Source organism: Podarcis vaucheri (assembly GCF_965113315.1).
Source record: "Podarcis vaucheri genome assembly, chromosome: 9".
In the NCBI taxonomy this organism is placed as follows: domain Eukaryota; kingdom Metazoa; phylum Chordata; class Lepidosauria; order Squamata; family Lacertidae; genus Podarcis; species Podarcis vaucheri.
In genome coordinates this window covers 22,560,779-22,582,779 of record NC_138767.1, presented here as the reverse complement: position 1 = coordinate 22,582,779, position 22,001 = coordinate 22,560,779, and the positions used below count along the sequence as shown (strand labels likewise).

General features: G+C 42.9%; 2 protein-coding genes across 2 annotated transcripts in view; both read right to left on the bottom strand.

The window, feature by feature from the left end:
* Positions 1–22,001, bottom strand: part of BANK1 (B cell scaffold protein with ankyrin repeats 1) — a 233,271-nt gene that overhangs the window by 14,604 nt on the left and 196,666 nt on the right. Inside the window, exons 9-11 of the mRNA XM_082236941.1 lie at positions 14,026–14,134; positions 10,360–10,644; positions 7,040–7,303 (exon numbers count right to left, since the gene is read on the bottom strand). Of these exons, the coding sequence (XP_082093067.1) occupies positions 7,040–7,303; positions 10,360–10,644; positions 14,026–14,134 (658 nt within the window). The remainder of the gene's footprint in view (positions 1–7,039; positions 7,304–10,359; positions 10,645–14,025; positions 14,135–22,001) is intronic.
* NFKB1 (nuclear factor kappa B subunit 1) overlaps positions 1–22,001 on the bottom strand; it is a 237,078-nt gene that overhangs the window by 197,224 nt on the left and 17,853 nt on the right. The gene's annotated exons all lie outside the window — the stretch shown is intronic.

Genomic DNA, 22,001 nt, shown 5'->3' with positions numbered 1-22,001 from the left:
TTCCTATGCCCCACAAATAGCCCAGAGATGCATTTTAAATAAAAGCACACATTCTGCTCATGCAAAAACACACAGATTCCCGGACCATCCACGGGCCGGATTTAGAAGGTGATTGAGCAGGATCCTGCCCCCAGGCCTTAGTTTGCCTACCCATGGTCTACCCTAATACACATTTTTCTATTCGTTGTTTGGTTGGAGAAGTGTGTTGCAATTTTGGTGGGAAATTTTGCTTATGCTCAGGGGGCAAGGCAGAGCAGCAATGAGGTTAAGGTGAACCAATGGGAGTGCCAGGCTGTCTCCACCGATGTGTCCGCATTGCCCGGACCATATTGCTGTGCTGCCCGCATCAACCCAGTATGTGGCACAGCCACTACTGCCAGGTAACAGGCTCCACAGTGCTACCCCACCAACATGGCCGCTCCTGCAATGCCATCATGTTTCACGCCAGTCTAGTGTCAACTGCTCGCAGCAAAGGGGTCAAGGTCTGAAGAGAATTCTACCCTACCCAATGGATGTTAAGTCATGGACAGGCCAAATGTTAATGGCCAAGGGCAGAAAAATGAAGAGTGTGTCCTCTAACAAATTACCCGAAGAGAAAATAAATTGGGTCCAGGACAGGGATACATTCAACAATGTCCCTGATTAGGAAGTACTTTAACTGATAGGCCTGGGTATTTCTGCTGAGTTTTGCAATGCCACAGCAATGAAATAAATGGAATTACTTCTCCAGCTGTTCAAAGTCAAATTGCTAGAACCACTTTACATTCAGCGTCTTGCTGAAAATCATTTTCAGCTGGCAACAAACACTCTGAGTGGGCGAGGTAAGAGAAAATAAATTATTCACTTTTTTGGACGGAATTAGGAAAACATGTAACTAAACTGCAACACAGCAGGCACACGGGCATGCTATGATTTGAAGAGAAAACAGTGAAGAAACATGTCGACATTTCTCACAACACTTAACAAGCCAAGGCACCCGATTTTGGCAATGACAAACTGGAGCACATCCAGTGGATGGACAGCATATCGAAGGTCTGGAAACTTAAGTCCTATGAGGAATAGGTGAAAGAGCTGGGTATGTTTTACCTGGAGAAGAGATGATTAAGGGAAGGCATGGCTGGATTGCCCCATAGAAGATGGGACAGACTTGTTCTCTCTCTGTGAGATCTTGTGGGCTCTGTGAGATTCTGCAAGAATTCAATGAGTTCTTGTGAGATTTCAGCAAGATCTTGCCAGAAGCTACTGATACTTCATCAGTAGCCAGAAGCTACTGATACTTCACCAGGGGTTGGAAGTGGTGGGATGAGTGAGCTGCCCACAAGGGTGCCACCTCTTGAGCTACCGCTGCCCAAGGTGGCTGTTTCACCCTGTCTCATGAGCAAGCGGCCCCTGCTCTTGCTCCACAGAGGACCTATGGGTGGAAATGGGTGGAAGCTGTTTGACAGTGGAACATACTGCCCAAGAGCTGAGGATCTTTCATCCACTGGAGATACTTAAGCGGCTGATGGATGACTATCTGTTAGGGGGGGTGTAGTTTTATCTTGGGCTGTACATTCTTTATTGATAAGGGGCTTGGACTAGATGAACCATAGAATCATAGATTGGTACAGTTGGATGTTATACCTGGTCATCTAGTCCAGCCCCTAGCAATGCAGGAATCTCCGTTAAAGCATCCATGACAGATGCTTAAATCTCTGCTTAAAAACCTCCAATGAGTCCACCACCTTCCAAAGGAGTTTGTTCCACTGTCAAACAGCTCTTACTGTCAGAAAGTTCTTCATGATGTTTAGTCAGAATCTCATTTCCTGTAACTGGAAGCCATTGGTTTAGGTCCTACCCAAGTTTGCTCCATCTTCCACGTGACAACCTGTTAGATATTTGAAGATTTCTATCACATCTCCCCTCGGTCTTCTCTTTTCTGGGACAAAAATATCCAACTCCCTCAGCTCTAAGGCTTGGTTTCCAGACCCTTAATCATCTTGGTTGTCCTCCTTTGCACACATTCCAACTTGTCAATGTCCTCCTTTAACTGTGGTGGCTAGAACTGGACACACTACTCCAGGTGCGCTCTGACTAAGGCAGAATAGAGTGGTACTATTACTTCCCTTGAACTGTTGATGCAACCTAGAATAAAATTCACCCTTTTTTTTTTGCTGCTGCATCACACTGTTGACTCATGTTGAGCTTGTGGTCTACTAAGACCTTGAGATCCTTTTCACATGTACTTCTTGCAAGCAAGGGTTTGTATGGAACTGGTTCTTCCTGCCTCTATTGGAATTCATTTTGTAGTTTCGACCCAGTTCTCCATTCTGTTAAGGCCATACTGGATACCAGGGCCTCAGACAAAACCCTGTGGCACCCCACTTCTCACTTTCCCCCCCAGGATGGCGTGAACAACCAGCTACAAATCCACTTAACTGCTCTTTATGGAGAAGAACTAGGTTTAATCCCCAGCATCTCCAGGTAGGATTTGGAGAGACCCATGCTTGAAAGCCTGGAGAGTCACTGCCAATCCGTGTGGACAACCCTGCACTAGATGGACCAGTGGTGTGGTTCAGTGTAAGGCAACTTCCTATGGCCGCGGAGGCAGGTGGGGGCAGTCATCTGCAGCTTTCCATTGACTCCAATGAAACTTTTGAAAATTTACGTCATCATTGCAGATAGAACTGATCTTTGAGCAAGCACAGGTCCTGCTGAACTCATTCTGGTTCCCAGTACATAAGCACCTACTTTTCTAATGGTGGGCTGATTATTGTATATTGATTCTGTGCAGAATTGCTTTGGGAATAACGTACTGAAAAGGGATGGTTTCAGATGATATAGTGAACCAAAGCAAGAATGAGCTATAGAGCTATAGAGACTACATTCAGAAAACATTAACTTTGGTGAATTCAGTTCCTTCTCTCTCATCTTATTTTCTAAGCTTTCACTATCTAATGTAGGATGTTGAGGCAGCAAAAAACTGATTTCCTCCATTGGAAGCACCACCTGTTATGACAAAAGCCCTCAAATATCATTGATGACATTATACAAGTCTTGTTGACTTGAAGGAAACACTCGATGTGAATGAAACAACATTAAGGGAAATTGTGCTTTGAATGAGAATGTGCTTGCTATCAGACCATCAAAATAAAACTGCAGTTCTAGCAAGAACTTAGGCTGGTGGGTGGAAGGTTAAGAGATGTGCCCCTGAAACACATTGCATTCCAACAAATAAAGCTGAATGCCAATGAACAGTCCAGTGAAGGCAGACTCTGAGACTGGGTTAAGTTGTTCAATCTGCTTCTTTTTGCTGCTTCTTTTAATGCTACAGAAACACTAGCAACATCGTTCTATTTACTATGAAGGTACCATTGCTGCACAATGAAGCTCTCCTTTACCCCCAGTTGGACTGGTGAGGGGCCCCTCTGAGCCACTGGGGACCGTCAGTCACTGCTGGGTTGGGGCAAGTGATGACCCCAGGCCTGCATATAAGCCTGTATTGGCCACTTGTGTTTTCCCTTCATTGCCTAAAAGCAGCTATGGTGTGATGTCTTGGAGTGATTTGCTAACGGAATTGTCATGGTGGCAGGAGAAGAGTTAGCCCCTCCTATGCAAAAACAATTTTTTAAAAAATTTGATGGGGGATGCATTCACACATATTCAATGTAGTACCTAGTTTTGCTGCATTTTTTTGTACAGTTACTTGAGAATAAGCTCTGTTTCTATTATTATTATTATTATTATTATTATTATTATTATTATTATTAACATACCACCCTATACCCTGGGGTCTCAGGGCAGTTCACAGAATAAAATCAAAATATAAAACCACAAAATACATAATCAGAATAAAAAACAACCCAATAACCCCCCCAAACCCCCCACATTTTAAAAGGGCATTGGATGTCAATCAAATCAACCAAAGGCCTTGTTTAAAAAGAATGTTTTTGCCTGGCGCCTAAAGGTGTATAATGAAGGCGCCAGGTGAACTTCCCTGGGGAGAGCATTCCACAGACGGGGAGTCACTGCAGAGAAGGCTTGTTCTTCTGCTGCCACCCTCCTGACCTCTTCAGGAGGAGGTACATGAAGAAGGGCCTCAGAAGATGATCTCAGGGTCTGGGTAGGTTCATATGAAAAGAGGCGGTCCTTGAGGTATTGTGGTCCTGAGCCGTTTAAGTCTTTATAGGTCAAAATCAGCACTTTGAATTGGGCCTGGAAACTAATCTGCAGCCAGTGCAGTTGGACCAGGATTGGTGTAATATGCTCAAACCGTCTTGCTCCGGTTAGGAACCTGGCCTCTGAATTCTGCACCAGCTGAAGTTTCTGAACCATCTTCAGAGGCAGCCCTACATATAACGCATTGCAGTAATTGAACCTTGAGGTTACCAAAGCATAGACAACAGGAGTTAGGCTATCCCTGTCCAGATAGGGGCGTAGCTGGGCCACCAGCCAATGCTGATGGAAGGCACTCCGGGCCACTGAGGAGTGCCCCCAAGCTATGAACCTGCTCCTTCAGAGAAAGTGTAACCCCATCTAAAGCAGGCAATCTCCCACCCATCCAGTCTAGGAAACCACCCACTAACCCGCCCTCAGTCTTATCTGGACTGAGTTTCAGTTTGTTGGCTCTCATCCGGTCAATTACTGAGGCAAGACACTGGTCCAGCACTTCCACTGCCTCGTCTGCAGATGTAAAGGAGAAATAGAGCTGAGTGTCATCAGCATACTGCTGACAACACACTCCAAACCTCCGGATAACCCCACCCAGCATTTCATGTAGATGTTAAACAATGTAGGGGGTAGGATTGAGCCCTGTGGAACCCCACATTGAAGGTTCCACGGGGCTGAAAAGCAAGTAACACCCACTGGGAGTGGCCATCCAAGTAGGACTGGAACCACTGCAAAGCGGTGCCACCCACTCCTAGTTTGGAGAGTTGCTCTAGAAGGATAATATGGTCGATGGTATCGAAAGCCACTGAGAAGTGTTTGGATTTGGATTTGATATCCCGCTTTATCACTACCCGAAGGAGTCTCAAATAAGCTATCATTCTCCTTTCCATTCCTCCCCCACAACAAACACTCTGTGAGGTGAGTGGGGCTGGGAGACTTCAAAGAAGCATGACTGACCCAAGGTCACCCAGCAGCTGCATGTGGAGGAGCAGAGACGCGAACCCAGTTCACCACATTACGAGTCTACCGCTCTTAACCACTACACCACACCGGAGAAGTCGAGAAGAATTAACAGGGACATGTTTCCCTTGTCTCTCTCTTGACAGAGGTCATCATACATAGTAGAACTTCCTTCTGAAAAAGCATGCACAGGTTTGCAGTGCACATCCCATGGAAAGCAAGAAGACTTTACCGTAAAGTATGTTTACTACTAGAATGTGTTTGTGTGGCAAATCAAAGAGGGACAGGGAATTACAACAGCGCTAAGCAGGCTTCTTCCTTGGCAGTCTTTTCCAGGGATGCCAATGAGTCAGCAGGCACAGAGACTGAAGTATCCCCCTTAGGCCTGAGGCAATTCTCTAAGGTCAGAGCTGAACTACATGGCAGATCACTGTAAGCAAAACTGCACCTGTCTCTGTGGTTAAGCTGTGCTAACTTCAGTCTCCAGGGCGGATGAGCCTGTGCCTTTAATGAGCACAAACCTTTTGCTATGTGCTACGAAACAAAATGCTCTCATGCATTTATTAAACAGTTATTCTGACATTGTGTAATTGGAAGCATATTGAAATAACCTGGTGAGGAATATTAAGAAGCCAAGGAACAGGAAGGAAGCGCGTCGAGAGTGCACGCCATCTGGACATAAAGCCATTTGGCACGACAGCGTGGCTTCGTCTTGATGAAATTTTCCTATGTTACTGAATATTTATCTGAGTATAGATGGTGCAATGATTGAGGGCAGGGGGAGGTGTGTACGAAGTAAGAAATAGATCCCACTCTTTCCTGAAGGGGACAACATGTTTTGCAATGTGCACCTGATATTATTGCAAATTGAACTAAACATTGGTGGGGGAACATTTCCCTGCTTTAACCATTTTCGTATGTGTAGCCTTGCTGGCTGGGGATGATGGGAATTATAATCCCAAACACCAAGACGATACCAGGCTGAGAAAGCTTGATCTCAGCTTACTCCATTTCCTGAACTGAGACATTTAGTCTTCAACTGTTCATTGCCTTTTGCTAGCTAATTATGCATAAATGACAGCCTTGAGATAACTACCACCCCCAGATTCACCGCCAAACTCCTCGTTAAATGAGAATCTGTTTACAGATCATCCGCTGATGTTTTCAGTGCAAAAGAAAAAGAAAAAAAAAGCTTTCTCCCAAAGGCCTTGTGAAGTGTAGTTCCTTAAGTGAGCTAGGAATATCCAGTTAATGATTCTTAACATGGTCTATATGGTGCCTCTGGCACCAAATCATGACAGTTAAACTGGTATAAAACTGATGTAAGTACCTTAGAAGTTCTCAGGGGTCTTTAAAAATAAAATAAAATAAAGAAACATTATTCAACTTGCTTGTTTCCAGTCTGCACTGATGCTTTCTCTTTTCCTGTTCCTCAAGGGTAGGATTACCACTGCAGCAAATCAATGCTGTTGTGTTACGTTGCAAACCTCCCTGTGATCTTTGGATGAAGGACAGTATGTAAATTTAATAAATAATAATAATAACGCCTGGATTCTAGCATTGGGTACTCTACGTTATGGGTGGACTCCTGATAGGCACTTAATGGAGCCTGTGGCTGGTCTGAATAGAGTTTAAAAAGCAGAGTTAACCAAAAATGCTTTGGTGCCTGAATCTTACTTCATCAGTGGCAACAAGACAATATCCTGAGCAGGCGTTAAGGGACACATAGCTCTGCCTTCCAACCCATACTAACTCTTTATCCACTAACAAAACCATAATATTTAAGTTTTTTATGTGTTGTGTTTTTCTGCAAAGAGCTGAACATGAATGTACAAAGAATGTTAGACTGAGATTATTCTGTATATTTACAACAGATATTCGCTGGGCATTAATGGAACTTTATGAAAAGTGAATGGCAAACAGAAGTTACCTTGTGCTATGTAAGGAGTGCTCTCCGCTTTTGTAGGTGCAAACAAAGGACGAGGTGCGGGCGCTGGTGGCCGGTTCATAATAAAGGACCTGCCACCTTTCCTTCGCTCTTTGTTGTCGTTGTCAAAAATGATATCGTACACACCATCATCCACAAGAGCAGAGCTGTATGGATCTTCCTCTTCTGATTTCTCAGATTCACCTTCTTCTTTCTCCTCCTTGTGTATCTCATCAGTTTTCTTTTGTTCTTTCTCTGCTTCCCATTCTACAAAACACGCACAACAGCAACATCATTATCCAGGCTCCTGGGTTTCCAGGGTGAATGAAAACACCACCATATGCCTGTTAAAATAAGCCTTAGTAAAAATCTTTGCACGTTGCATACAAAGACCGCGTATACCTCTATAAATTGGACAGCTCAAAATCACATTTATTCCCTTAAGACCACAGTTGCCTGCCATTTCTATTAGAGGCAAAATGGCCTTTTAAAAACAATACAAATTCATCGGGATGAACTCTTGTAAACTGCTATATAAATGCTAAAAAAAGTATTATGGGCTCCTTATAATTGTGTAATCTGGAGAGGTGTGTGTCTCGCTTTAAGCTCAAAAGAGTAGTGAGGATGTTAGACAGTGCGAAAAACACAGTCATTGCTGGGTACTTTAAGGACTTTTGGGAAACACAAATTTGCCTAAAAATTGCGTATGCTGTACTAATTTGTATGAACAGGGGCTTCTGGTTGAATTGAGATTCTGGGAGACTGAGTCTCACCAGGGCAGGTATTTTGCACTGTTGACATAGAAATTCTGCAAAAACCATTCTCAGGAAGCCCAGATTCCCGCATTGCAGGTGTTTGGACTAGATGACCCTCGCAGTCCCTTCCAACTCTACAATTCTATGATTCTATGAAAGAAGCTCAAGGTGCCCATTCATACAGTTCAGCTACTGCATACACAGCGACACGGACAGTAAACCCATTGAATGCAGAAAAGACCTACAATCAGAGATATTTCCTCGATGACTGTTAACGAAAGGCAAATTAAAACAAGTGTGGCATCCTGTGTTTCATATGAAGAAGAGACCCTTCCCAACTTGCCATTATTATTATTATTATTATTATTATTATTATTATTATTATTATTATTATTATTCCACTATGTTAGCATTCTGACCTCCCGGCTTCCACAGGGGGCACTCATGCCACTGGCAAACAAACCTTTCCCGGGAAGGATGGCAGCGGTGGGTTGACTCCAGGTTGCTCTGCAGCTATTCTCTTGCAGTACCTGCAGCAAATGACTCTCTAAAGAATGTGGTTGGATGACTCATTACAGTTTCTCTTTGAAAAAGAAACGATCGCACCCCTCCCAAAGATGAAACCAACCTAATGCTTCACAGAAACACAGCGCAATTAAACTGAAAGATTCATACAGAAAGCGCTTCAGAGGGATTTGGCTTCATCCCCAGGATATTAACTGGCACTGCCTGGAGTTAGTGCGCACGTCTGCCTGCTTAGAGACACGTCCGTGATGCAATAGAATTATTCATGTGTGGCGTCGCCATGTGCCAGTTTGGCGGGCCGACGAGCCATTCCAAACCCTTTCCAATAAATCCTTTGATCCCTTCTCCCCTCCTCCGTCGGCTGCTCTTGTGGGAACAGTGGCACTTCAAGGGCACAAGCCATGCAAAAGGTGATTTGGCAAGAGAGCAGTATCTTTATCATGGGCGGCAGCACCCACCATATTTTATGGCAGTTAAAAAGACTCCAGACTATTTTGTCGCAACACTTTGCGCATTCCTATGCTCCATTGTTATATTGGTTTATGTGAACCAGTTATACCTGTATCTATATCTATATCTATATCTATATCTATATCTATATCTATATCTATATCATCTAGATCCAATATTGATAGGGCTGGTTCAGGTGAGATTTTCTACAATAGCAGGGGTCAGCAAACTTTTTCAGCAGGGGGCCGGTCCACTGTCCCTCAGACCTTGTGGGGGGCTGGACTATATTTTGAGGGGGGAAATGAATGAATTCCTATGCCCCACAAATAACCCAGAGATGAGTTTTAAATAAAAGGGCACATTCTATTCATGTAAAAACACGCTGATTCCCGGACCGTCCGCTGGCTGGATTTTGAAGGCGATTGGGCTGGATCCGGCCCCCCGGGCCTTAGTTTGCCTACCCATTCAAAAACTTGGAGGCCACCATATATTGCAGAATTACAACACATGTTGCCCCTGACCATTGGCTATGGTGGATGGAGCCGATAGGGGATGAAGTCGAACAAGATCTGGCTCCCCGTTCCTGTTCTAAAATTACTCTGCTTTACACTGGGTGACCCCATTGACAGCATTGTGTAGATAGCCCAGTCAATGCTGGCACAGTGACAAGGTTGGTGCCAGGCAGACCTCCCTATGGAGAGAATTTAATAAACAAGGAGCTACTACAGAGGAGGCCCCTGTGGGAGGGCATTAAATGTTTCACATGTGCAGACCTCACTTTTCACCATATGTCTTGTTATGTACTGAGTTGAATAGGATCCAAAATGCAGCAGTCTGATTGGTTCTAGAACAATAGGATTCAGAATGCAATAGTCTGATTGGTTCACAAGAGCCACCCAATCCAGCTCCAGGTGGAAGTGAATCCACAACCTGATTGGCCTATAGGAGAATCCCGGAATTAGCCAATCATGTGGGGCCCATTGTGTAAATAATGTATATAAAGCAGACATTCTGGGGGAACTTCCATTCCTCCTCACCACTATGAGCTGAATAAAGAGCATGAAATCCACTCTCGACTCCAAGTATATTTCATGTCTCAATGCAGAAAAAATAAAGGTACAAGATGCAAAATTTTAAATGAGTTTTAAACATCAGAGAGCAGAACACTGGTACAGCATTCACAGTGCAAAGGCTTCCTGAAATGAAACCACTTTAACCCGATGTCTGACCCTTAGCAGGAATGGTTTCTGCCTGGTTTCTAATGGGAGAGAATTCCATAGAGTCGTGCTCCGGTCAATGCAGGAATGCTACTGGTGCTCCCCCAGGCAAACTCAGTGATCATCTTGGAGCGTACTGGTGAAGGCAATCCTGGGCCAAAGTTGCTTTATACACTAGTGCAAGAACCTTGAACATGCCCCCAAAGCAGTTGGGAAGTTACTGCAGGTCTTTTAATGCTGGTGCCATGTACTTATGTTAGTCTGTTTCCATCCCCAGCAACAGACAGCATAAAATGGCTGCACAGAAATATCTAGATTAATTAAATAAATACTGCAAATATTTTGGGAGGATTTGTTTGCTTTCATGACTCCGTACCTGGGGTCCAGTTGAAAACCTCATCTTGTCTTGCGGTGGTAAGTGGGATTCGAGGCGGCAAAGGTGGCCTCTCAGGGTAGACCACATTTCTGCTTCTTCCTTTAGGAGCCTTCTCCTCCTCCTCCTCACTTGAGCATTGTGGATTTCCCCCTAATTTATTTTCTTCTCCTCCTCCTGTTTTAGCCTCTCTTTCCTGTTCTTCTCCATCACCAACCATTCTTGAATCCTTCTGGATTTTCCAGCAGGCTCCAGGCTGCTCTCTTGGGTTTGGCCCGGCGGCTAATGCTGGGGAGGACATATTATCATTATTTCATTTTAAAATACAGTATGCCATCTGGAAACATTTCATATTTCACAGATTTCCACTGAAGCAACGGCAGCACTGCTTATAAAACTTTCATGAACTAATACAGTGGAAAAGCTGACACATGTATAACTCCCGTGAAAAAGCACCTAAAATATTTATTAAATGAATGGTGGAGGTTTTCATTAGATTTTGTAACTTTCCTGTGTAACATATTCATGCGTGTGATAATGCTAGGCTTTCTCCAAATGGTGGTGGAAACCCAGAACTGTGTCTGCTCCCCTTCATGCGCCCCCCCACTCCGAGCTCAAATTGCTCGATTATGAATGCAGCACAGCACATAGGAGTGAGTCGAGCAGGCTATAACTTATGCAGCTGTATGGGGTTATATATTTTTAATAGACTGTGACTCGCCAGCTTATCATTTGGCATTCTTTAACATGGAATAAATGTTGCCCTTAGGAGAAGAAATGTTAGAATTGCTGCAAAGATGGTCCTTTAATGGGTTTGTGAGGCCCTGGTGTCTCACTGAGCACACATATAAAGGATGAAGCCACCCAGGGTAGTGGGGAAGGCAAATGGATTCCACATAGTTGGGTTTTTTTAGAGACAGTCTCTATTTTGGATGAAATGATGCCCCTCGTGCATTCCATTTGCTTGCAGCTGCAGTTAACAATGCCTTTGCCCATTGATAGCTGAACTGCCGACATCTGAGGCTGGGATATGACCCAGCTACTTGGCAGTGGCTTCATTTGAGAGGTCTGGCCGACTACCAACAGTGGCAAAACTAAGGATCATTATAAAGATATAATAAAGTGGCTCCCCACCACCCATGAACCACTTGAATATGGCTATGGGTCTTGGTAGACCTCTTAGTGATTTCACTGCCTGTTTGTAGCATAGATGCTGTATACTTTTTTTTTTTTTTCAAATGAAAATAGTTGGTTTATTATTATTATTATTATTATTATTATTACCTAAACTGTAGCCTTTTTTTTTATAATGATTTTTATTACATTTTTCCAAATTACAGAAAGAACAAAAGAAAAAGCAGAACAGAAGAAAAAAAGAAAAAAGAACAAAAAATCACATCCAATTCAACAGCTTATTTCAAATTTCCATTGGACTTCCCCACATCTCCCGCATAATGCATTCTTGATAATAAAGTCATCAGCAAATTATACCCTTATTTCGTGTGTTTCTTTATATTTTCAGTTGCAGTTTAAGTTTAAATCTCTTATTCTCCATTTACTCCAAAAAAATATAACATGATATCATTTTTACCCATTTAAACTTTGATTCTTTCACAAATGTTAGCAATTTCATAAATAATTAAATTTCATTGCTGGGGCTAACGTTCCAAATCATACGACGTCTTATGTTTCATACAACTTATAATACTTTTGCAAATAGTCTTTAAATTTTTTCCAGTCCTCCTCCATTGCCTCTTCTCCCAGGTCTCGGATTCTTGCAGTCATCTCGGCCAGCTCCATGTAGTTCATCAATTGCGTCTGCCACTCCTCCAGTGTGGGCAAATCTTGGGTCTTCCAATGCTTGGCGATAAGAATTCTTGCTGCAGTTGTAGCATACAGAAAAAAAGTTCTATCCTTTTTTAACACCTTCTGGCCGACAATGCCCAGAAGGAAGGCCTCTGGTTTCTTGGGAAAGGTGTACTTAAACACCTTTTTTAACTCGTTATAGATCATTTCCCAAAAGGCCTTCAATCTTGGACAAGTCCACCAGAGGTGAAAGAATGTCCCTTCAGCCTCCTTACATTTCCTAGATGCTGTATACTTTTTAACTGCATTTTATTGCTGGGAGAGATCATCAGGGGGTTTGGGCTGGGCATTCATCAATATGCGGCTGATACCCAGCTCTACCTCTCTTTTAAATCAGAACCAGTCTTGTGTGAGTATCTGAAGGTGGTTGGAGGATGGATGGCAGCTAACTGAGGTTGAATCCTGACAAGACAGAAGTACTGTTCTTGGGGGACGGGGGCAGGCTGGTGTGGAGGACTCCCTGGTCCTGAATGGGGTAACTGTGCCCCTGAAGGACAAGGGGCACAGCCTAGGAATCATTTTGGATTCACAGCTGTCCATGGAGGTGCAGGTCAATTCTGTGTCCAGGGCAGCTGTCTATCAGCTCCATCTGGCAAGCAGGCTGAGACCCTACCTGCCCGCAGACTGTCTCGCCAGAGTGGTGCATGCTCTAGTTATCTCCCGCTTGGACTATTGCAATGCATTCTACATGGGGCTACCTTTGAAGGTGACTCAGCAATTAATCCAGAATGCGGCAGCTAGACTGGTGACTGGGAGTGGCTGCCGAGACCATATAACACCGGTCCTGAGAGATCTGCATTGATTTCCAGTATGTTTCCAAGCACAATTCAAAGTGTCAGTGCTGACCTTTAAAACCCTAAATGGCCTCGGTCCTGTATACCTGAAGAAGTGTCTCCACCTCCATCGTTCAGCCCAGACGCTGAGGTCCAGCACTGAGGGCCTTCTGGCGGTTCCCTCACTGTGTGTGAGAAGTGAGGTTGCAGGGAACCAGGCAGAGGGCCTTCTTGGCAGTGGCACCTGCCCTGGGGAACACTCTCCCATCAGATGTTAAGGCAATAAGTAACTATCTTACTTTCAAAAGAATTCTGAAGGGACATCTGTTTAGGGAAGTTTTTCATGTTTAATGCTGTATTGCGTTTTAATATTCGGCTGGGAGCCACCCAGAGTGGCCAGGAAAACCCAGCAGATGGGCGGGGTATAAATAATATATTATTATTATTATTATTATTATTATTATTATTATTATTATTATTATTTCTTATATTCTGTCTTACAGTATCACAAATCGAATTCCATCTAATTCAGATGGTAGGGGTTCTTCACAGACCACCCGAAGTGGATGACCCTTTGGGAACTCCTGGGGAGCTGGTTAGGACTGGCTGCCAGGGACATGGACTTCCTGACAGCTGTTTTGACAATGCAGTGCAGTGAGGAACCTAGGTTAGTCCAAAGGAGGGACTGGTACCAGCCTCCTTTTGCTACATAGCCAAAGGTGCTCCTTTCTAGACTCAGATAAGGAGCGATGGACGGCCACTGGAGTACCTGTGGAGTCCTGGTGCTTGTGTGCAGTTTAGGGCAAGGGATGCTAGTGGTAAAACACCAGGAATACCAGAGGATGGAGTGTGCTCAAGGGGAGAAGAAAATGGTTAATGGCAAAAAGCTAATGTGCTTTAAATTAACTAAGGTAGAAGCTGCTCACAAAACTGTAGCTCTTCCCTGTGGATGTACGCATTAGGACATATAAATTTATATTGTCACTGTGGAGAAGAAGCAGTGTTGGAGATCTCTATACCAGAAACGTACAAAGTCCATTGCAGAGAGATTCTGAGCTCATCATCACCACGTAAGTATTATCTACTGTCTCGACTTCTTCCTCCTCCTGATTGTTGCTTTCCTTGCTGTCTTCTTTTATCTGGGAGGGAAAAGACCAAAGAGTGCTCAGTAGCAGGAGTGTCCATCAGGGTTTCAGTGCAGGCCAGAGAGCACAGTTCTGGAGCCAGCCATGCAGATATCCCATCTGGTCCCCTACTTTCTGCAGAACTGGTTTCCCTCTGAATGAGCTTTTCCTTAGCAACATCTGCTTCAGCACAATCCAGTTCTGTAAAAAGCGTAACAGGAGACAAAGGAACACAGGGAGAAAACATAAAAGGTTGACCCCCTAATTGCAATAAGTTAAAGCTGACAACTTGTTGGCATGTTTGCACAGGAATTAATCAGCTCTTTTTGTGTGTGTGTTGGTTTGTTTTGCAAGCAACACTAAGCATAGACCACAGCAAAAATCCAAAGAGCTATTTTAGGAGTGCCCAAGCATACCTGGTGCAGCAGAACTTCTATTTGATAAACATAAGCCCCAAGGTCCCTTTGGCTAGAGGAACTAATCTGGGAATAGGGAAGCTCAGGCATGTGGGTCAGTGTGGCTCTCCAGTCCTTTGTAACTGGTCCTTAGGACTCTCCCCAAGCCACAAACCCCTCTGCCCTTTGCTTTGTATCCCCTTTGGGTGTTTTTTTGCCTGGCCAGAACATATCTATGAAATCTAATTCTAAATTCCCACTACCAATATACTAGAAGCTAACATATTGCTGAGGTTGGCCCTCACTTTACTCTGTTCTTTGACTCTCAGTCAAGGTACTTGATTTGATTGTCTTTGCCCTGTATCAGCATCCCTCTATTGTCAGAATCAATGTTGGCCCTGGGCCATTTGACATCACTCCCTTTCTGATTTTGGGGCCAGCGCTCATGTGATACAAAAGCTCTGGGTAGAAGATTTCTGACTGGATCTCATGATTTTTATTTTTTTAAGTGCCTTTCCCATTCACCACACCCCTTACAAATGGAAAAAAAGATGGCACCATATATATTTCCCAGGAGAGTGACTTTGGCCACTACCAAAAAGCTTTTATTGATGAGTCAAAGAGCAGAACCCTAGTAGCTGGTTGTATAGCATGTGCAATCTCATATGGATGCAAGATTCTTGATACTCAAAAGGTGTACACATTCTGAACAAAAAATAAAGTCTGCTTTCAGCAGCTGAATGATTTGACTGATACACTACACTTGTATACACATTTGTTTGTTTTGCATATTTTATTCTGTCTCTGCTAGTTGTGGGAGAGGAGAAGCAGTTATGCAGGCACAAAAGCAACCCCCTGCCCCCCCCCAAGGCAATACCAATAAACCCTCTTTTTGGTTTTGTACATTTCACCTGTTTTTACAGCCATGAGGTCTAGAAACATGTCTCTGTTTCTATGAAATCACCCTGCTGAAACACTACCCAATGGGGCAGAACCATGATGGATAGGTAGGTAGCAAATTACTTTTTGTACTCACTTTGAATATTCTATCTGTTGGGGATGCTAGTCCACTTGCCAGTGCACCGGCAAATTGCATTAGGTTGTATTCTACTTACAGCAGACCTACTGAAAATAATGACTAACTTAGGTTTAAAAATTTCAATGGGTCCACACTCAGTATAACCTACTTGTGTACAACTCAATGCCTTTTTGTTTTGTTGTTCTCTGTTCGACTCTGTGAGGGCTTACATTATATTTTATTTTTTCATTTTAACAAGGTAGTGCATCGTGTACTGCCTGGCATTTGCTTTTGAAAAAAGAGAAGACATTTTCAAGGCTGGAATTTAAGGAGCATATGTTGGAACTCCCTCCCTTATGGAAATTTGCCAAAAGCCTGAACATCTTTTAGACATGTTGTAAGATCTTTCTATTCAGGCTGGCCTTGGCTGTCAGGCTTTGATACCTGCTCAGCTTTTGAGCTGCTCCCCAGGATCATTTATATGAGCACAATTCTTTCCCAGGCCAGCAAAATACATGAGAGCAAAGGGATATCCACAGGATAACAATTCCCCTGTTTTTCTCACTCAGTACTACATCAGGCCATTATGGGAGTCAGAAAGCTGTGTGTGAGACTGCCAGGAGTCCCTCAGAAGTGGTTTGCTGTGTTGAGCAGAGCTGCTGCACTAGCTTCCTGTCAGGTGGGTTGATGAGAGAAGGCGGGATGAGGTGGGGTGGTTGATGCAGTGCAGTCACACTGGTGGAGCCAATGCATTTGCTGTGTGCCAGACTCCCCACTGCTACGTCTCTCACCCAGAGTGGTGCATGCTCTAGTTATCTCCCGCTTAGACTACTGCAATGCGCTCTACATGGGGCTACATTTGAAGGTGACCCCAAAACTATAATTAATCCAGAATGCAGCAGCTAGACTGGCGACTGGGAGTGGCCGCCGAGACCGTATAGCACCAGTCCTGAAAGACCTACATTGGCTCCCAGTATGTTTCCAAGCACAATTCAAAGTGTTGGTGTTGTCCTTTAAAGCCCTAAACAGCCTTGGCCCAATATACCCGAAGGAGTGTCTCTACCCCCATCGTTCAGTCTGGACACTGAGGTCCAGCTCTGAGGGCCTTCTGGCAGTTCCCTCCCTGCGAGGAGTGAGGTTACAGGGAACCAGGCAGAGGGCCTTCCTGGTAGTGGTGCCCACCCTGTAGAACGCCCTCCCATCAGATGTCAAGGAAATAAACAACTACCTGACTTTTAGAAGACATTTGAAGGCAGCCCTGTTCAGGGAAGTTTTTAATGTTTGATGTTTTATTGTGTTTTTAATTTTGTTGGGAGCTGCCTAGAGTGGCTAGGGAAACCCAGCCAGATGGGCAGGGTATGCATGCATGCATGCATGTATGTATGAATGAATGAATGAATGAATGAATGAATGAATGAATAAATAAATAAATATCACCACCCTCCCAGTAAGCAACAATGTCCCATCTGCTCCACCCCACCCAGTGATCTGGTCTCCCCTCCTTCGGGGGATGAGCATGGGAATTCTTAGTGAGAATTGCCCTCAGGGCTAGAAAGCAAGTAGCACAAGAGAGGCCCATTGTTACAGTACCTCACTCGTATCTGACTCTGAGGATTCCAGTTCAGATGTCCTAGCACAGAGGTCAGGCTCAAGTGGCCCTCCAGGGCTCTCTATCTGGCCCTCAAGTCTCTTCTACTTCTACTTTGCACCCTCCTTTGGCATTTTTGCCTGACTGGCACATATCACTGAGTTCTGATAACACCTCTAGTTTGATTGGATGAAGGCTAGAGAGAGGTGTGTGCATTTGTTGCTCCACCCACTTTCATCTGTGCCCACCATTAGCATGTGGCCTAGAAATGAATGAGGCCATTGGGCTGAAAGAAGCTTCCTATTCCTAACCTAGCTTTCCCCCTGCTCCATCAGAGTCAACAGCTGCTCCTATTTAAGGCTCAGTCTGCTGCTGAAGCAACATCTGAGCTCTGCTCTCTTGATATCTCCAGCTTGAGCCCTGCATGGAACTGTCCATGGTATCTTCCCATCCTCTCTGCTGAGGTCAGTGCTCACGACAGAGAGCAGTGCCTCCGTATCCCTATCCATCTCAACTCATGCTTCTTGAGCAAGCGGAGAGGTTCTAAAATGTATTGGGAACCTTCATGAGTGCAAGACGCTCTCCAGCTCATGGAGGGAGATGAGAAAGATGACAAGGGCGGTGAAGCTAGCACACCTGTCCCCACAGTTCCATCTTGTGATTAGATTACATGCAGTGTTGTTGTTTTTTGACAGTATGCATTGGCATGGTGTACCGCCACCTCTGTTCTCCCTGGCACCACCTCACCGCCACCACCTGCCTGCTACCCCCCCCTTTGCTTCTTCTTCCTCCTCCATCGCTGCTGCTTCCCACGACTGCAAGCACAGCCTCCCAGAGCTGCTTTGGCACGACCCCCAAACAATGTCAAAGCATCATTCATCAGCCACCTTCCCAGAAGACGTTTTGGTGATTGTAAAGGTCGCACCAAAGTGCCTCTGCTCTGGCACATCAGGCGGTGGTAATGATGAAGAATCCCACCTCAGCTGTTTGGCTTTTTCCACTAAGAGAGAAAAGACACATATCTCTATAAGAAGTATCTATTGGGAGGAAAATAGGGTTGATAGAGTGGAACTATGGCTGGGAAAGAAAGAGTTAAACAGCCTCCTTTCTCTGCCCGAGGAGGTGGCATCAAGATCCACATATTCATATGCATTTTTTTTTGCAAGTAAATTTTTATTCAGAATTTGTAAAAGAAAAAAGAAAAAAGGACAAACAAATACAAAAATAAACATTTTAACATAAATTATTCATCCTATTTTCATGCTATACAAAAAGTAAGCGTACAATCATACAAAAATAATAATATAAACATTAGGCTCTACTTAGCCTTTGACTTCCCTTCACCCTTTTGGTAAGTATCAAATAAATCCCGGGTTGCGTAATTAGTTTATTAAAGTTTATAATTATTAGCTGATAAAGTTTTTCTAATACCGCCAGTTCCTCCTATATATCCGTTCCAATATATTTCCAAAATTTACTCCAATTTTTTTGAAATTTCTGGTCGTCTTGGTCTCGTATTCTGCCTGTTAATCTATCTAGCTCGGCATAGTTAATCATTTTGACCTGCCAGTCACTTACGTTAGGTATAGTTTCTGTTTTCCAGTTTTGTGCCAGCATAATTCTTGCGGCCGTGGTGGCATAGAGAAATATTTTTTTATCTTCATTTTTTATTTCGTTACCCATAATTCCCAGCAAAAAGGCCTCAGGTCTTTTGGGAAAAGTATATTTAAAAACTTTTTTAAGTTCATTATAAATTGCTTCCCAAAAAAACTTCACCTTGTTGCATTGCCACCACATATGGTAGAGGTCTCCCTCCACTTCACCACATTTCCAGCATGTCTTATTTTCTGATCTATAGATTTTAGCCAATTTTGCCGGTGTAAGATACCATCTATAGAGCATTTTCCAAACATTTTCTCTCAAACTCGTACAGGCCGTAAATTTAATATCTCTATTCCACAATTTCAACCACTTTTCAAACTCGATGTTATAGCCGAAGTCAATTGCCCATTTAATCATTGCCTCTTTGACTTCCTCGTCTTTTGTATGCCATTCCAGTAATATGTCATATAATTTAGACAATGTTTTGTTTTTACCTTCTATTATTTCTATATTGAATTTTGATTTCTTGTCCTCAAAGCCCATTTTTCTTTTGTCTTGCTTTAACATATCATTCACCTGATGATATTGTAGCCAACCGGTGAATTGATCCTTTATTTCCTCATACGGTTTAAGTTTAAGCCCTTGTTCTGATTTTCTTACCAAATCTTCGTAAGTGGCTGTCTTCCCTTCCATGTTGGTTTTTTTTATTGTTAAGACCTCTACCGGTGAGATCCACCATGGTGTTTTTCTTTCAAGAAGGTTCTTATTTCTTTCCCAGACCTGATATATTGGTCCCCTGAAAATATGATTTAAGAAAGCCCTGTGGACTTTCACCTTCTCATACCTTCTAAATCTCAAACCTTCTAAATCCAATAGGTCTCTGTTCTCCAGTTTTATCCAATCTTTTAGCCAAAGTAGGCACGCTGCTTCATAATATAGGCTCAAATCTGGGAGAGCAAAACCTCCTCTTTCCTTTTTATCAGTTAATATTTTCATTTTAATCCTTGGTCTTTTCCCCTGCCAGATGAATTTCATCAGGGTTCTCTGCCATTCTTTACATTGTTTTAAACCTTTAATAACTGGAAGAGTTTGAAATAAAAACAACATCCTCGGCAAAACATTCATTTTAACCACTGCTATCCTCCCTAAAAAGGAAAATTTCATCCTCCCCCATATTTCCAGATCTTTCTTTATTTTTTTCCATGTAACTTCATAATTATCTTTATATAGGTTTATATTTTTTGCCGTGATCCACACTCCCAAATATTTCACTTTTTTCACCACCATGATTTCCACTTTTTGTTCTAGATCTTTCGTTTCTTCCTTAGTTAGATTTTTAACCAGCATTTTAGTTTTATTCTTATTTACCTTAAAACTTGCCACCTCTCCAAATTCCTCAATTTTTTGTAATGCTTCTTTTACACTATCTTGTGGATCTTCCAAAGTCAGAACAATATCGTCGGCGAAGGCTTTGATTTTGAATTCATTCTTTCCTACTCTAATTCCTTTCACTTCTGTTGCCTCCCTCAGTCTCTTATTAAGTACTTCCAAAATTATAATAAATAATAAGGGGGACAGGGGGCAACCTTGTCTGGTCCCTTTATAAATGTTAAAATATTCTGTTGTATTATTATTTATCACCAGCTTTGCTTTCTGTTCTTTGTATATTGCTTCTATGCCTCTTCTAAATTTTTCGCCAATTCCCATCCTCTCCAAAACCTTCTTTAGGAAGTTCCAGGAAACATTGTCAAATGCCTTTTCGGCGTCTATGAAAACTAGTGCAGCTTTTCTGTCTATTTTCATGTCCAAGTATTCAATAATGTCAATCAAATTCCTTACATTATCCCGTAATTGTCTCCCTGGGAGACATATTCATATGCATAACGCTCAAGAATTCAGCATTTGAATCTATTTCAAGGCCCAGTTAACATCAGAACATAGATTCTGGGGCTCAAGTCAATGGCTTATCTAACACAGCATCTTGTTCTCACAGTGACCAACAGACAGGAAACAAGCACAACGGCACTCTCCTCACTTGTCATTCTTAGCTATTGGAATTCAGAGGCATACTGCCTTCAACAGTGGAGGTCGATCATAGCCATTGTGGCTAGTAGTCACTGTCCGTACAACCGGCACTGCTCTACATTTTATATCAACTTTAATTTTATTTTTTGCATTTTAAAGTTGTAAACCACCTTGGGTGCCTTGCGATATGTAAACGCAATGTAATCCATTAACCATTTTAAGATGTCCATTAAGAGTCCCAGCTTTCTCTATCATATACTAGTCTCCATGACAGATAACCCTATCCATCCTAGCTGGAATACCTAGAAGACAGGATCACACTGTTAGTCTGAAAAATGCAGTATCAGTATTATTATTTTTGACAAATGCCCAAACCAGATAGCACTCCAGCGGTGTTTGTATTGCAAAGTGCTGCAATATACAGCTCATAAATATGAATGGTCTCTAAGAACTTGCCAGGTATGGCAAGCTTCTTCTTCCTCAACCAAACAAGCAAAACATTTCCCATGCCTGTTGATTAATTTGTTTCTTGTGCTATATTGACCTTTAAAATAAAGTGAACAACAACAAAAACAGCCCTCCACAAATGAAAGGTCTCTGGAATTAGCCCATTAAAACTTGCGCTCAGTTCTGCTCAGTAATTCATGCACTTCATGTTGTTTGAAGAGTACAGTTAAATCTAAAACCTTGAACGGAATCCAAATCTTTTATGTTTTCTTTCCCTCTTCTCTTTCAATCGACATCCAAGCCACCAAACTGGCTCCCTTAAAACTGCACAGGCTTTTGCCTAAGGACTTTTGCCATCTGCACTTCTCAAACCAATATGCAAACCAAAACACAGCTGTCCTTCAAAATTTGAACTTCTCTGAATTTTGCAATGCAATTCTCCAGCCAAATAATATATCTGCAAATAAGAACACATATATTATGCATAAGATAATATTATGCATAAAAATGCACAAGATTAAAAAAAAAGCGGTAAGAAGGGAGAGCAGAGAGGGCCAATCACTAGCTATAGCACCTAGACAAGAAACTGAGCAGACAAACAGGTCATGTGGTCATCGTCTTCTCTATGGTCAGATATATTGTATTGTATTTGAATAATTATTGCTCATGGTAACATTTTAAACAAGACATCTCCAAAAATAACAGCAGGTTTCAAAAAATAGGAGCTATCCTGGTAAAATAAATGTATACAGTCAAGCCAACAGTGGCATATTTTCTGTCCCACAGTGAAATGGGTAGTTTAAATCG